This window comes from Lissotriton vulgaris, chromosome 1_1, assembly GCF_964263255.1.
Source record: "Lissotriton vulgaris chromosome 1_1, aLisVul1.2, whole genome shotgun sequence".
NCBI classification, from domain to species: Eukaryota; Metazoa; Chordata; class Amphibia; order Caudata; family Salamandridae; genus Lissotriton; species Lissotriton vulgaris.
Window position 1 is genome coordinate 214103043 of NC_141685.1, and position 17363 is coordinate 214120405.

Sequence of the window (17363 nt, forward strand, 5' to 3'; positions counted from 1 at the left end):
CAGTGATGGTTGAAAAAAGCCAAAAGCAAAACAAAAAGAAAGTTGCCATTGTATTACAGATGTTGAGCTAAACTCAGCAAATTCCCTCCTACGTGAGATCTCTCAAAACAGCAGATAGGAACTGCTTTGTTGGAGTAACTCACTTCCTGGATTCTCTCTGGCATGTTAAGGTGGGGCCTGTTTATTGAGGCCTCATAAAGTCGAGTTCCTTGTTTGTATTCATATGGAATTGTCTGATAGGTGAACTTTGCTCATCCACGTATCTCAGGGGTTGTCTCCCTCAGTCACTGGTGCACGGCAGAGAGAGTGCGAGAGAGGAAGGGAGGCGCTCGGGACACCAAGAGGGCTTCTAGCAGCTGGAAAGCGATAGCGGGTAGGTGACAATGGTGCCCTGTGTACTGAGCTGTGGTTTGTGCTCTCTCAGTCACTGGTGCATGAGAGGGGAAGGGAGCAGCTCGGGACACGAAGAGGGCCTCTAGTTGCTATTGCAATAAACAGCTTGGGAGTCCTTTTCTGTATTTTTTTTTCTATTGTAAACTAGAAAGATACTTTTTCGAATGAACAACCTTTTAATCGTGGTGATGAAAAAAATCAAAAACTTATAAAAAGTTTTGTCTGGGGTCAATAGAATAAAGCGACACTTTGCAATTTCATACCGTATTCAATATGACATACATAACTATTTGTATAGATTTTTCACATAAAGCAATTGACAAAATATGTCATGGCCACAATCCGTCACCCTGTAAGCGCACCCATGTGGGGTGCAGACAAGAGCAGTTTTCATATATAGGGTGAGTTATTTCATTCTCTGCAGTCACGAGCCTGCTGTGCATTGGACAGTTCCTTGGGGGGTCTGTTCTGTCCCTAGGTTACAGCTCTCAGGACAACGAGTGCTGATTACAATTCACACCAAACTCAGGGGCATATTACCAAGCAATGGCGATAATTATCGCTATTGCTTGGTTAGAGACAAAAATTGACAGCTGAGCTGCGGCGATTTTTATCACAGATAAACCTTGGTATTACCAAGGTTTATCGCAAATGCGATAAAAAACGGCCGCAATGCATGAATATCGCTGAAAAGTCAGCGAAATTCATGCATTACCGAGCTAATGCTCTTAGCCATGTTATCCACCTCCCATTGGATAACATGGCTAAGAACTGCTCAGGGGCAGGTGTTAGCTTTTGGAGATATTCGCGCTTAGCGCGAATATCTCCAAAAGTTGGTAATAGGAGATAGCGATGTTAGCGACTGTTTCCAGTCGCTAACATCTTGGCACGCCCACTTTGCATGTCATTAGTGATAAATATCACTGACATGCAAAGTGGGGCCCAAGATGGTCGCTATCTCCTACTAGCTGCCGCTAACTGGTGTTAGCGACAGCTAGGTAATAGGGAGATACTTTTATCTCCGCTTTCTTGGCTTTTAAAGCCAAAAAAGCGGAGGTAAACCCTCTTGATAATATGCCCCACAGTTCCTGGGGTCGAAACAGAATAGAGCATAGAGCCAGAAGAACTAGCAAGTACTACACAAAACTCGGAAAATATTTAGGGACACGTTTTTTTACAATATATATTTATTTATTGAAATGCAGGTTTACAGACGAATGTACATAATGTAAGGGGAAACAAAAAATACCTCAAATCTATTTTAGTTGAACACAAGCCTTGTCACCAAGCATGCCTGGTATTTTATGCAAAAAGATAGCAGGCACATGCCCCCAAGTGTCCGGCTGGCCTACAGGGGCAGTTATAGTTTGAGGGTAATAAAGTAAGAGGGTGAAACTAGCCTAAAAGGCATAAAAAGCATGGTCTGGTGTCTCGGGAGGCTGGCAGGTGCCTAGAGGCAGGTAGAAGAAACAGGGAGAGTTTCTCATGCCTCAGGCAACGACATTGTGATGTAATTGGGGTAGCGAGAAACTGAACCATGAGGTCCCTAGAGGATGCCTTTAACCGTGTTCACTCAAGGTAGGTGGGTATCTTGGCCAATGGCGCCTACATCGCTAATTGGTCTCTTCAATGCGCTTTAGAGACTGTATATAATAATAATGACAAAGACCCCAAGTCTGAGCTGTCAAATGTGCACATCGTAATGGGGATTTCAAGGTCTTCTTGTCCTCGGGCACGGAACGTGTTATCAGTAGAGAGGTGTGCTGTAGCGGCCAAGGCAGCTGACTTCGGAGCACAAGGTGCACTGTTCGACCCCCGGCTCCAGCGGCAGGTTAGCTCGCGCTAGGCAATAGCTCACTTAATTTCCACAACGGCCCCCAGCGCCTTGAGACCCGTAAGAGTGAGTAATTTGCGCTTTACAAATACGAATTTACATTTAGCCGGAAGGTGCCACAATGATGAAGGTGGTAGGACATGCCCAGGGGTAAGGTCGAGGCTTGCAAAGGCCTGGTCAGAGATGCCTCCCTCAAGGATCTCACAGGAAAATCTGGGAGGAGTGAGGTGGTTCACCTCAGGAAATTGTCGAGGCAGGATGAAGTTTTATGAACCAAGGAATGAAGGTCTAGTTGTGATCACTCGATTGGTGTGATCACCAGATGTCTATCGCTCCAAAGTCTGCTGTGACATGGAGAACAGCCCTGTGGTTGCCATGGCCCCTACCAGTGGGCCCAGTGCCATGTCCCAGGCTCCACCCACAACCATTGGCATGGAGCCCCTTTCAGTGCAGGCTTCGCAATCAAGAGAGAAGTCCTGCCTGCAAGTAGGAGCCCCAAATCAATGCTGTATTCAGGGGTCACAGCTCAGCAAATCAGCTGTCTGTGTCTATCCACTGATGAAGTATCTGGTCGGCGAGGGGTTTCTTAATAAGCGCCTTGACTCTGCCCTTCCTAGAGGCAGACAAGGGTCCTCACACCTCCCTGGACATCCGAGGAGTGACTGCTGCTACTGGCCTTGGCCGCCCTTTCCCACCTTAAATTCACTGATTTGTCTTCGTAGAGATGCATTTCTTAGATTTGAATAGCAATTCCCGAGTGTTTTTTTTTTAATGTAAGTATTGTAAGATTGTCTTGAGACCCTCATGGGTGAGTAGTCGCACTTAACAAACTCCAGATTGATTGATTGATTGGATATTATAATTGGTTGAGCCAGTAATTCCCAAACGTTATAGAACCACATCCTAATTTTAAGAATGAAAAACATTCACAACTCACCTATTTTTGATGGAAAAGGCGGGCAATTTTTTAATGTAGCTAAAGGATTAAACTAGGTGTCGAAATCCAAGCATTTTTTAGTCGGTAATACTCTCATTGATGTCATGCACTCAAACCTCCTCACATTCCATTATTAACTTCAGGCCAAAAGACATTTCTGTGTATGGCTCTCGAGAGTAAATTAAGATTTACTATTCATGTGTAGGATAATTCTTATTTTAAGCCACTTATATTTGAATCTCTCGTAATGCATGTATAGCTCTGAAACTGAATTTCTAAGGGTTCGTAAGACTCTCGAGCGACTCATATTTGCTACTTTTAGTACCTGGAAAGGGACAAAGTACAAGACCACTGCCTCTCGCACCACATCTAAAATAATGTATGTGTCTGATTACCATGTGCAATTACTGAACCCAACCCATTCAGCACCAGACATGCTCACATCACATCACCTATCCCACCAGCACTATACGCAGTCCACTCACCCTCAATCCCACACTGCCAGCTTACCAAGCAGAGAATGCCAGTTTCACTTACGCTCATTCGCAGGATGGCGCCCTACAGACACGCACACACCCTGAACAATCACAATATTGATACAATCTTGATGCACTCTTCATCACAGAATCTTGGCTCACTTCCAAAACCAGCTCATTGTTAACTTCCTCAATTCCTACAGAGCAGCAAGCACAGATTGCCATCACACACAGCCAATTCTTGAGACTGTTTGCCGCACCCAGAATCCATCGGATGCGCCCCCTGCCTCTCAGAACCCATTCACCAGCAGACACGCTCACAGCATAGCCACGTTCAGCATGATTTACAGACACCGTCTGTTACGATGCATTCTAAGATCCATCCAGTTCTACTGAGGGTTGTAGCTGGGAGGTTGCTAAAGTGCACCAGTACTTGGAGCAGTGAGTTATCCATCTATTCTCTCTCCTCTCCTCCCTCACTGATCGCCTTTTCTCTACCTTCTCTCTACCTCTCTTTTTTTAGGTCTCGTCCTACGTAACGCGGGTAGGAAAGAGACCTACAGTCGTCGATACCCTTTTTGAGGCAAACTCGTGCACGCGTTCCATTACCTTTAATGGCAACGCGTGCACGTGCGGCGATAATTAATGTCTAACACAAAAACACAGGGCGTCTACCAGCTTAATTATGTGACTGTACTGTCAATCCGAGTAACCAGGATCTCGGGGTGTATAAATCACATGAAGACAGCTTATTTCAATATAAGGTGACCACTATATGTATAGGAAAAACCAACACAGCACCAATCATTCGTACATGGCTGACAAATCCAAAACAATTAGCAAAAGGTTTCCATCAAATTGACTCAATGATCAGTACTATCATTTGGCCAAACCCAGGTGTTTATCAGGCTGGTCCCCTGATCATTGGGACATCAAGCACCGCGCCTTTTATTGCTGGTTAACAAATATCTGTCTAGGAAATACGAATTCCTTCATGGTAGGGAAAAGGACCACACCTCACCTGGACCTTGCTCAGGTTATACGAGGCCCCGTGCTATCCGTCGGTACCTCAGGCTCCCATCTGATAAGGAGGGCTAATGTCTACGGTTGTTACAGGTTGTACCGTATTCAACCACTTTTACATTTTACTTTTCCCACTTTGGTGATGGTGGTGTTTCTTTTGTATGTTAAAAATTAGGGGAGGTAGTGGATCAGGTTATGATCCATGGGCTCAAATTACCAGTCACGGAAAATTGAGAATGGGAGGTCCAGCCATAGTCAGAGCCCCAAAAACAGCAACTGACAAACGCGACTAGGCTGTTCCTAGAGGAAATAAAAAGGGAAAGAATGTGGTCACGGGAAGGGCAGGGGTAGTGCTCGGTGGAGGGCTACCCTGGGTATCCAATTTGTTGGATGTAATGGCCTCACACACCCTTGCGAGTGTCATGCTTCATCATAGGCAATGCTCCTCGTTGGGCAGGCAGTGCAATGTCCAACGGGCTCACCTCAAAGAGGGGCTCTTTGGCGGAGATGTTTTATCCAACTGCCTATGGGTGAAGTGAGGGTAAGGGGCCAGAAGGGAAGGGATAGTGTAAGTGAGTATAAAATGTGGCACAAGGTACGGGAGATCAATTTATTCTGGTGGTTCCCTGCCACAAGTAAAAACAGTGGGTAGCCTGTGATTGAAGGAAATTAGGATTCCACGTCACGATCCAGGACTACATTGCATATCGTGAGGTCAACATGTTTCTTGCCTACGCACACTGGCTGCGATTCTTCAGGACCTAATAAGTAACTACTATCTCAAACAAACGTGACCTAACAAAGTATCAGTTTATGTTTATAGTTGTACTACCTGTATGGTACTTCTCTTGCCTAATGGTCAAGGTGTATAGGTGTCAACAGTACCCGGTAGGTCTGACATCAAGGGGGAACCATAGGGGTTTAAGGTTCTATCTGCCTCTGTCAGCGCTCGTTGTACCTACCCATCACTACCGGGTGGTGTGTCTTGTCCGCAGAATAAAGTTATTAGTAGGAGGACACTCCATCCTATTTTAAAGTCACTATATTTTCTGTTGCACTGTTCTTCACTTGACCATCAAAGATCAGCCATCACTGACTTGTTGTTTTGGCAGTAAAAAAGGCACAAACATGGCAATAACTAGGATTTGCGCTAGTTCACACATTTGTGAAGTAAATAAAGTTGTATTTTCAACACTGGTTGTAAAAATTTGCCCTGTTTGCTATCTTGGAGTAACGTGCATCTATACCCTCTGTATACTATTGTGCACATGTGCAGGTAATATTGATATGCAATGATGTTGTGCACTTGTGTTAACGTGTGGCTCAAAGTTCTGTTCAGTACATGGTGTACGTTAGGTTGGGACACACTCATAATATACCTATCTTGTACTGATTCTCCCCTGTAATGTGGCACATTACCAGATGGAAACAACCTGCTGTTACACAGTGCCCCACCAAAGCCACAAGGTTTGTTTGCACTGTACACTGCACTGACTCATTGTCAGTGAAATTGCTCTCCCACCCTCGCAGCTCCACCATTAAGTGAGGTGCCCTTGCCCCTGCACTCTTGAGAGTTAGTGATCGAAGCCCTTCTCCACCCGCAGGTTTCCCTGCGCCTCATCCCTGGGGGTCCAGTGGACCTCTGTCTCCTTTCTCTCACTCTGCTCCTTCACTCGTTTTTCTACCCTTTCTATCTTTCACCCTTCTGCACCTTTCTGCATCTCTGCTCTTTTGTGCCTTATTTCTGCCCCCTTTCCCTTTCTCTCCCTCTGCTCCTTCACTCGTTTTCACTCGTTTTTCTACCCTTTCGATCTTTCACCTTTCTGCCCTTTTCTGCATCTCTGCTCTTTTGTGCCTTATTTCTGCTTATTTTACCTTTTTTCTTTATCCCTTCTTTCCTCCCTTTACCTTTCCCCGTCGCTGCTGCCCCCGCGGCCCTCCCCCCCCAGCGCGACCGGCCCAATCCAGCTCCTCTCCCCGCTATAGCCTCCCAGCTGTCCAGCCCTCCCCGACCCCTACTTAATGGCGGCCACTGCGGGGACAGGCGGGCAAGACCACTGACTCCTTGTCAGTGAAATTGCTCTCCCACCCTCACAGCTCCACCATTAGGTGAGGTGCCCCTGCCCCTGGACTCTTGAGTGTTAGTGATCGAGGCCCTCCTCCACCCGCAGGTTTCCCTGCGCCTCATCCCTGGTGGTCCAGTGGACCTCTGTCTCCTTTCTCTCACTCTGCTCCTTCACCCGTTTTTCTACCCTTTCTATCTTTCACCCTTCTGCACCTTTCTGCATCTCTGCTCTTGTGTGCCTTATTTCTGCCCATTTTCCCTTTCTCTCCATCTGCTCCTTCACTCGTTTTCACTCGTTTTTCTACCGCGCAGGGGCCGCGGGCTGTGGGTGCGCCGCTGGTGCACCGAAGGCGCGTCAAAGGCAAGCACGTCTGCGCCCGTCCGCGACCCGTCCTCGACCAGCACCAGGAACCCTGGACCTCCGCCCCGCTAATGCTACGACCCAGCAGCACTCCACGCACTCAACCCAGGCTGCAACAACAACTGCAAGCTAGCATCACCAGCCGACACCCATGGACCCTTCAGCTGTCAGCGCTGCCGGCACACTTGCAGCACCGCCAAGAACATGGATCCAGCACAACCCGCACACAAGAACACAACCGAAACGAAGACCCTGCAATGCATCCTCCTCAACGTCCGATCCCTTCACAAACACGCCACAGAAATCTGGGACCTCCTCGACAGCACCACCCCGGACGTAGCATTCTTCACCGAAACCTGGACCAACGCCACCTCAGGACTGGAGATCGCCAGCGCCATCCCCAAGGATACAAGATCTACAGGAAGGACCCCGCCCCACCCACCCAGGAGGAGGAATCGCCATCGTCCACAAATCCAGCCTCCGCCTGAGCACACTCCCTGACGAGTCCACAGAACTGATGGAACACCTTCACTTCAAGATACTGGCCAGCCCCACTGCCGCCCTCCGAGGAACCCTCATCTACCGACCCCCTGGAGCCCGTGGACCCTTCGCCAACTCCATCACGGACATTATCTCCCCGCAGGCCATCACATCCACCAACTACACCCTGCTGGGAGACCTCAACTTCCACCTCGACAGTCAGCTGGACCCCAACACCATATGCCTCCTGGAGAACCTCCACAACATTGGACTCTGCCAGATCGTGACCGAGCCCACGCACTCAGCAGGACACACCCTTGACCCCCTCTTCACTAAGGAAACTCCATCACCTTCAGCCACACCACCGAACTCCCATGGACCGACCATTGTTGCGTCCACTTCACCTTCAGAGCACCCACCATCCACAGACACCAGCACCTGCTTCCACAAAGAAACTGGGCCAAAATCACCGACGACCAGCTCATCTCCTCACTTAACAACTCCACCCCAACCATCGCGGAAAACGAAGACCCCAACACCGCAGCCCGAACCCTGCATAGATGGATCTCGGACAGCACCAACACCATAGCCCCCCTCAAGAAAAACAACAATACCCGTGCCAAGAAAGCCAGATGGTTTACCACGGAACTTCGAGAGTCCCGGCGCACATGCCGCCGTCTCGAAAAGGCCTGGAGAAACACCAAATCCACAGAAGCCCACAACAACTTCAGAGCCGCCACCAACGCTCACCATCAACTCATCAGAGAAACGAGGAAAAAAGCGATTGAAGACAGAAACTCCACCCAGACACCCCACAGCAAGGAACTCTTCAGCATCATCAAGGAGTTCGCCCAACCCACCAGCGAGTCTACCGACATCCCTCCCTCACAAGACCTCTGCGACAAACTCAGCACCTTTTTCCACCACAAAATCAAGAGCATGTACGACAACTTCGTCGAAGACAGCCAACATATTGAACCCTCACCAACCACCCCCGACACCCGGAAACCAGCAATTGATAACTGGACAGCCCTCACCACCAAAGACACACTGAAGACAATGAAGTCAATCCACTCAGGGGCCCCCACGGACCCCTGCCCCCACCACATCTTCAACAGAGCCGCTGATACCATCGCACCCATGCTCTGCCACACCATCAACCGCTCCCTGGCGACCGCCTCATTCCCCAATGACTGGAAACACGCTGAGGTCAACCTCCTCCTGAAGAAACCCTCAGTGGACCCCACCGACCTCAAAAAGTACAGACCCATCTCCCTGTTCCCTTTCCCAGCGAAAGTCATTGAGAAAGCCATCAACAGCCAACTCGCCACATTCATTGAAGAACACAACATCCTCGACTCCTCCCAATCCGGCTTCAGAAAAAAACACAGTACAGAAACCGCTCTCCTCGCCGCAACAGATGACATCCGCACCCTACTGGACAAAGAAGAAATAGTAGCCCTCATCCTCCTAGACCTATCAGCGGCGTTTGACACAGTCTCCCACCGCACCCTAATACGCAGACTCTACGACGCAGGAATCCAGGACAAGGCCCTCAACTGGATCTGCTCCTTCCTCTCCGGCAGGATGCAACGGGTCAGACTCCCCTCTTTCCTCTCAGACCCCACACCTACCACCTGCGGAGTCCTCCAGGGCTCCTCCCTCAGCCCGACGCTCTTCAACGTCTACATGGCTCCACTTGCCCCCATCGTCAGAACCTAAGGACTCAACATCGTGTCATACGCAGACGACACCCAGCTTATCCTCTCCCTATCCAACGAGCCCAACACCGCCAGACACAACTTTCGAGAAGGCATGGAAGCTGTCACCGAATGGATGAAAAACAGCTGCCTACAACTAAACACCAACAAAACAGAAGTACTCATCATGGGCCCAAACCCCGATGCCTGGAGCAACACCTAGTGGCCCACCGCCTTCGGAAACCCGCCAACCCCCACAGACCACGCACGCACCCTGGGAATCATCCTGGACTCCGAGCAAAATGGACCACCAGATTAACTCTGTCTCATCTTCCTGCTTCCACACCCTCCGCCTCCTTCGTAAGACCTTCAAATGGATCCCCCTCGAACACCGAAAGACAGTCACTCACGTCCTGGTCACCAGCAGACTCGACTATGGCAACGCACTCTACGCCGGAATAAACAAAAACCTCATCCGCAAGCTACAGAACATCCAGAAGACTGGTCCTCAACCTGCCAAAACACTGCCACATCTCCCAGCACCTGCGGACACTCCACTGGCTCCCCGTCGAGGCAAGAATCACCTTTAAGATGCTCACCCACGCACACAAGGCCCTCCACAGCACCGGACCAGCATACCTGAACAGCCGGCTCAAATTCCATCCACCCCAAAGGACCCTACGATCAGCCCAGCTCTCCTACGCCGAGGTCCCCCATACCAGAAAGACCAGATCGGGAGGCCGCTCCTTCTCCTTCCTCGCGGCCAAAGCATGGAACGCCCTTCCGCTCCACCTCAGACAGACAACATCGCTCCCCATCTTCGCAAGAAACCTCAAAACTAACCCTGGGCACAGTGCTCTGCTCCGTCCACGGAGCGTGCGTAGTGTTGCCTACTTCACGATCCGCAAAGTAGGCGTAGTAGGCAGGCTATGCACACGCCGGGGAGGAGCGAAGTTGCCTGCCACCCTCCTCATGCTGCGGGCGCACGCGCATGCGCATTTGTCAGGAAGAAGTCGCTATAAAGCAGGAAAAGGGAGCCCCGGGACGCTGCATCTCTGGTAAGTCTTTTTCATTACTTTTATTATGGTTTTTAGAGATTATCAGGCCATTTAAAAAAGGGCGGGAGGGAGGCGGGCGGCGCGTAGTGGGGCTATGCGAAGTGTGCGGGGGTGCGTAGATTCCCCCCACTTCGTGATGATCCACGTAGCCCCACTACGCCCACTACGCCCAGGCCAACTCAAAACCTGGCTCTTCGACAGACCCCCTCCTTGATGGAATGGAACCTGCACCCCCCCCCCCCCACCCCTAGCGCCTTGAGACCCTTACGGGTGAGTAGTTGCGCTTTAACAAACTCCTGATTGATTGATTGACATGCAATACATAAAGCTTTATTGAATGCGCAGGTGCTTCACGGCCAATGTGGGGCACAACATCAACTGAAACAACATCAACTGAAAAGCTAAACACTTATAAGGTCCCAAAGGCGAGACCTATTGGCTATGCCGAACTCAGCGCCCTTCTGAAGAAACCCACAGCAGACCCCTCAGAACTTAAAAACTACCTACCCATATCCCTCCTCCCATTCCCGGCCAAAGTGATCGAGAAAGCCGTCAACAACCAGCTAGCCGCCTTCCTTGAATCCAACAACTCCCTCGATCCATCTCAATCCGGGTTTCGAGCCAAACACAGCACAGAAACCGCCTTCATTGCAGCGACAGACGACATCCGAACACTACTGGACAACGGTGAAACAGTGGCCCTCATTCTACTCGACCTCTCCGCCGCCTTCGACACAGTTTGCCACAGCACCCTAATACAACGCCTCAGCAACATCGGCATACAAGGAAAAGCCTTGGACTGGGTCACCTCATTCTCCGCTGGGAGAACTCAAAGAGTCTGACTTCCCCCATTTAACTCTGAAGCCACCGATGTCATCTGTGGCGTACCACAAGGATCCTCACTCAGTCCCACCCTCTTCAACGTTTACATGAGTCCACTCGCATCCATCGCGCGTCAACACAACCTGAACATCATCTCCTACGCTGACGACCCCCAGCTGATCCTTTCCCTCACCAAAGACCCTAACACCGCCAAAACCAATCTTCACGAAGGCATGAAAGAAGTAGCCGAATGGATGAAACATAGCCGCCTAAAACTCAACTCAGACAAAACGGAGGTGCTCATCCTAGGATCTTCCCCCTCTGCCTGGGACGACTCTTGGTGGCCTTCCGCTCTGGGCACAGCACCCCCACCCACAGACCATGCACGTAACCTTGGCTTCATCCTAGACTCCTCTCTCTCGATGTCCAGACAAGTCAACGCAGTCTCATCCTCCTGCTTCAACGTACTTCGCATTCTCAAAAAGATCTTCCGCTGGATCCCCCTCGAGACAAGAAAGACCGTCACCCACGCACTGGTCACGAGTCGACTAGATTATGGTAACACACTATACGCCGGAATCACAGCAAAATTACAGAAAAAACTCCAACGCATCCAAAACGCATCAGCGAGACTCATATTAGACATCCCCCGCCAAGATCACATCACCGGACACCTAAAAGACCTCCACTGGCTTCCGGTCAACAAAAGAATTACATTCCGCCTTCTCACCCACGCACACAAGGCCTTCTACAATCTAGGACCCGAATGCCTCAACACTCGACTGTCCTTCTACAAACCCACCCGCCAACTAAGATCGTCCAATCAAGCCCTCGCCGCTGTCCCGCGCATCCGAAAATCCACCATGGGTGGCAGATCCTTCTCATTCCTCGCCGCCAAGACCTGGAACTCACTCCCCACTCACCTCCGCATCACTCAAAACCACATCTCCTTCAGAAAAGAACTTAAAACCTGGCTTTTCGACAAATAATGAACCACATCCCCAAGCGCCTTGAGACCCTCTGGGTGAGCAGTGCGCTATACAAATGTCCGAACTTGAACTTGAACATGCCAATGCTTGTTGTCGATGGTCTTTACCGGAAGTGAGACACCCACTGCTATAGTTAATCGTGTTGGAGCAGCTCGCATTGAGCAGGAAGTAAGTATTAAGCGTTATGTTACAGTGAAAACTGAAAGTTTTTAATTATTTCCAAATGTGACACAGCAGAGCTGACGCTGCAGTGTCTTGGGGGCAGATTTACAAGCCCCCTGCGCCTCTTTTACGCCGCCATTGCGTCACTTTTGTGACACAGCAGCGGCGCAAAAGATGCGCCATGATGCAGGGTATTTACAACGTGACACATCTCCCAGATGCGTCACGTTGTGAGGCCCTGCACCAGAAGGAAGCGTTCCATCGCAGGGGGGGGGGCCTTCCAGCGCAGGAACGCCTCCCAAAAGTGGCTGGGTGAAATCTACAAGATTTCACTCAGTCACTTTTGTGCCCATGCTGCGTCAAAACCCTGCGCCTGCTTGAAGCAGGCGTAAGGTTTGACGCAGCATTGTGGAGTTAGGGCCACCCAGAGTATTGCTGGAGCTGCGTCGCGCTAGCGACGCAACTCCAGCAATGCGCCGCTTTTACGGCTCAGACGCGTCACGCATCTTTGCCGTTTTTGCCCCACGGTGCACCGCATTGTAAATGCGGCGCATCCAGGGTGGCGGAGCTGCGGCGCACAATAACTGGTGCATCCCTGCCGATATGCAGGGATGCGCCAGTTATTGTAAATCTGCCCCTAAGTGTTTTAAGGAATTGCCCACAATTGGGTGAGAATTTCTTTTCATAGCATTATTACATTCTTCTGTTGGTGTGGTTTGGTGGCACGTGCTTCTCAAACGGTTCAGTTGGTAAAGCCCCTGTTGCAGAAATCTGTTTGTATCCTAACTATAGAGTCAGATCCTAGTAGCAGGGCCAATTTAGCCTTTCATCCATCTAGGTCCATGCGGGAGTCCAATCATACCAAGAATAGCCACACGTGTTACGAAGCTTTAAGACTGTGGGACCAAACGTTACATTAAAAATAGCTATTACTATTGAAGACACAAAAAAGAATCTAGGCCCTGGAAACATTTTAGACCATTTGGTAAATAAATGTAAAGTAATGACTGCCCTTTGATGACGTTGCTGTGGCTTCTTAGCCAGAATCACGATGATGTAAAATTTAGATAAGTGAATAGAAACTAGTGGTTTGTTTGCTAGACATGTTTCATCATTTGAATTGCTTATGCCCAGTTACTTCTTCTAAATTGGGAATGTGGCTAAGTCTCCGGTGCTTTCACCTGAATTTTTTTACCATGAGACAAAGAAGAATTAATTTGCGACCAACAGAGATTCTGCTATACACTAATATCTGTGAAGATGTGAGGTCTGAATATCCCTACGGTGGACTAACCGGTTCAAAAAACCTAATGCAGCGCGCATTGTCTAGCAAACCATAGGGAAACTACAAGGTGATGAAATAAAATGGTTTATGACTTCTTTTGTGTATAAAGTTGACAAAATATGCAGGCAGCTGTTGGCATTTGTGAAAGCTTTATTTTTATTAGTCCAGTTGGGTTGGGGGTGGTCAGGTGTTACATTTCCTGATTTCCTCCGCAGTTCATCTCATAAGCACTTGTTTAATGAATATTGAATTAATTAACTGTTGTTGTGGTCAGCTCTAAATTAGGCAGACAGCGCGACCTTGTGGCAGATTACCAGAAGCACCAGTGTTGACAATAAAGAGCTGTTTCCACCAGCTCAAATTAAGCACTGGCCCACCCTTCCAGGACTACATCAGCATGGGAGTAGCATGAGTGGAGAGGCGCTGGCCTAGAAGAAGAAGTGTTAGAGGGAACTAGAACTGAGGAATTGCATTTATTTTACTCAGTGCTTTAAATAGGCAGGCACTGATTAACCACACTTCTTTAATTTGTAAGGGAGTTTACCTGTACTTCTCAGCTCTGCTGCAATACATTTAAGGCGAGAGTACCGGCACTTCTCAGAAGCACACAGTTATACTAAATAGTGAGTACCTGCACTTCTATACTTCCATTTAAAGAACTGATTTTACTGTTATCAGTCCTTCAATGATGCGAGGAATGCTGAGGCAGAGGTTCTAAAAAATAGTATTGTAGGCAAGGATTTGAGCCTGAAGGGGGAGCATGAGGACTTGCAATAGAGCATTCATCATATCAAGGGCTGATCACCAGATGTACAACATAATACTTATTCCATTTGAAATTTTCACAAGCGTGTTATGTGGTGTTAAACGTATGCGTAAGTGATTACATCTGTAGCAGAAGCGGGTTGTGTCTGAAAAGGCTTGATCCTTTGTGCTGCTACATCTTTTCCGGGTTCAGCGCAAGCTTTGTAGGTAATTCACGAGCTTCAATGCACTTGGTGTCGTTCAGGAACAATTCATGTTGACAAAGTATAAGAAACGATATGTGATAGGGCTTTAAATGGGATGAAAAAACTAGGGGGGCTCCCAAAGGGGCGTGGCCAATGTAATTAAGGGTGTGGCTTAAATACATGTAAACTAAAAATCTGTGCTTAGCATCGTGTGTCGCCCAACGTGTATTTTGCTGTTTCTGTCATTGCATCCAGATATAATACAACAAGTCACATCATACCTACTAGAAGTCAGGACTATTGGCTTTGTCAATCATTGTTAGTTTAATAAGATAAATAAGCAGCAACTATGGTTTGTATATATTATTGAAAAAGCTTCCACTTAAAGCGCTGGTGACACCATGACAATGTTGCTGCTCCTGAGTTTCAAAAAGAGAAGGGAACCCCACCCCCTTGCCAAGAAGAAACATGCAACAAAAAAAAACATTGGCATAGCTAATAGGTCTCGCTTTTGGGACCTTATAAGTGTATAGCCATGCAACAGTGATGTTGTTTGCCAATGGATATTGTGCTGGATAATTTAACACTTATAAGGTTCCAAAGGAGAGACCTATTGGCTATGCCAATGCTTGTTCTCTCTTGAAGCTTCCCTGTGGCTGCTGCAATCAACTTTAGGGAGCTAGGGAGAGCAACGGGGTCACCAGAAGCAGCTCCCTGCTCTTAAAACTGACCCTCAGTGGGTCGAGCCCACCAGGGAAATGCCCAATGGATTAAAAGCTCTGTCCAGCCCTGGCAGTGTGCATGGTAGGATTATTTTACAGATCCCTTTCTCCTCTTTTATTAGACATCCAGAATCGATGGCATTACAAGTTGGCAATGGAGTGTACGTACTGGGCCAGTACATCCCTGCTGGCGCCAGCATGGTCCAGCAGGAGCAGGGCCTGCTGCAGAAGTTCATTAAGGGAGAGCCGAAGATCCTGGGGGTAAGTTGGATTCTCACCAGACTCAAAATTGCTCTATCTGAACGTATTTAATGAACATATGATAACATATCCCACCTCAAGCAGAGCTTTGAAGCATAGAGGAGGACATTTGTGGCAGGTGGTTAGTACTCGCACAGCACACATTCTTCGACTGAACTGTTAATAAGTAGTCAGATGTGTGATGATGTAAGTGGTCCACCACTTTCTCCTGTGTACTGGAGATGGCCCCATCAGGGATAGGTTTTTGGGAACAGGATAGGTGTCAACCACATATCCAGAAATATATACATGTTTAGGGATGGCCTGAAGACAGATTGATATGTATCACAGTCTCATACAGGGGCTTTTGTCTAAGTGCCTTCATTCCTTGCTCTGTTCAAGTGCCATTCACATTTTGCTGCTGACCACCACGACATACAGAATGGTAGAGTTGGTCAGCCCGGCTCATCCATTGGCTCTCTTGCACTGTTAATGACGTCATTGACCTTGCTCACATGTGCACTGCTACCTGGAAAGGAGTGCACCTCAGTGCCTTGGTTGGTGCGCCTGTGCTGCTGGGCCATGCCTGCTTGGTTGCATGCTATCAGAAGCTGGAGGAGATGGGGCGGGTGCATTCCACTTTCATTTACAAGAATGAAAAGGGAAACTGAAAGTGACGCCAGCTTCTCGTAAATTATTGTCTCTATTCCTTTGCCAGTGCCATCAGTATAAGTCTGCCATGAGTGTGTGAAGTATTGCATGACCAAAGTGTCACAACAGCTGCAGCATTTTTCTATGCAAGAGAAATGTGCAACAGATAACATAATGAGCGTCAACTGATACCACTCCATTGTGGCACTCTAATATTTATTCTACCTCCTGAATTCTCTTCCAATGAGGCAGGATAGAAGTTTGTTTTAATAACTCTTGCGTTAGGACACTGTCAATTTTGAAAGCATGTTCGGGGCAGTCACACCATCGCATAATCCTACATTTCTGTTTTCGGTAGATGCTTTTGCGGGAAAGCCCGAGGATTTAGCCAATTATGGTTTAGAAGCCTAACACCCAACTTACCGATTTCGTCCATGGTAAATCCTGATCAATCAATCAATCAATCAATCAATCAATCAATCAATCAATCAGAGTACTTGTAAAGCGCGCTACTTACCCGTGAGGGTCTCAAGCTGCTATGGGTAGGGGGGGTGCTGCTACTGCTCGAAGAGCCAGGTCTTGAGTAGTCTTCTGAAGGCGAGTAGGTCTTGGGTCGGCCGTATGTGGGTAGGGAGGGTGTTCAAGGTCTTGGCGGCGAGGTAGGAGAAGGATCTGTCACCGGAGGTCGTTCGTTGGATGCGGGGGACAGTGGCGAGGGCAAGGCTGGCGGAGTGGAGCTGGCGGGTGGGGGGGTAGAAGCTAAGAGTGCTGTTCAGCTGGGCTGGTCCGGCGTTGTGGAGTGCTTTGTGTGCGTGGGTGAGGAGCTTGAAGGTGATCCTCTTGTCGACGAGGAGCCAGTGTAGGTCTCTCAGGTGGGGGGTGATGTGGCTGCGGCGGGGGACGTTGACGATCAGTCAGGCGGAGGCGTTTTGGATGCATGTAGTCATCGTAGGTGTTTGGCTGGGATTCCTGCATAGAGTGAGTTGCCGTAGTCCAGTCTTGTGCTGACAAGGGCCTGTGTCACCGTTCTTCTTGTTTCTGTCGGGATTCACTTGTAGATCCTGAGGAGCATGTGGAGGGTGTTGTAGCAGGAGGAGGAGACGGCGTTGACCTGCTTAGACATTGAGAGGGAGGAGTTGAGGATGAATCCTAGGTTGAGTGCATGGTCAGTGGGTGTTGGTGCTGTTCCCAGTGTGGTCGGCCACCAGGAGTCAT

General features: G+C 48.8%; 1 protein-coding gene across 1 annotated transcript in view; it reads left to right on the forward strand.

Annotated features, from left to right (window-relative positions):
• Nucleotides 1–231: 231 nt before the first annotated feature.
• The window catches only part of LOC147740914 (membrane-spanning 4-domains subfamily A member 4A-like), a 209143-nt gene continuing 192011 nt past the window's right edge, over nt 232–17363 (forward strand). The window contains exons 1-2 of the mRNA XM_086936014.1: nt 232–373; nt 15380–15518. Of these exons, the coding sequence (XP_086792140.1) occupies nt 15393–15518 (126 nt within the window). The 5' untranslated portion in view covers nt 232–373; nt 15380–15392. The remainder of the gene's footprint in view (nt 374–15379; nt 15519–17363) is intronic.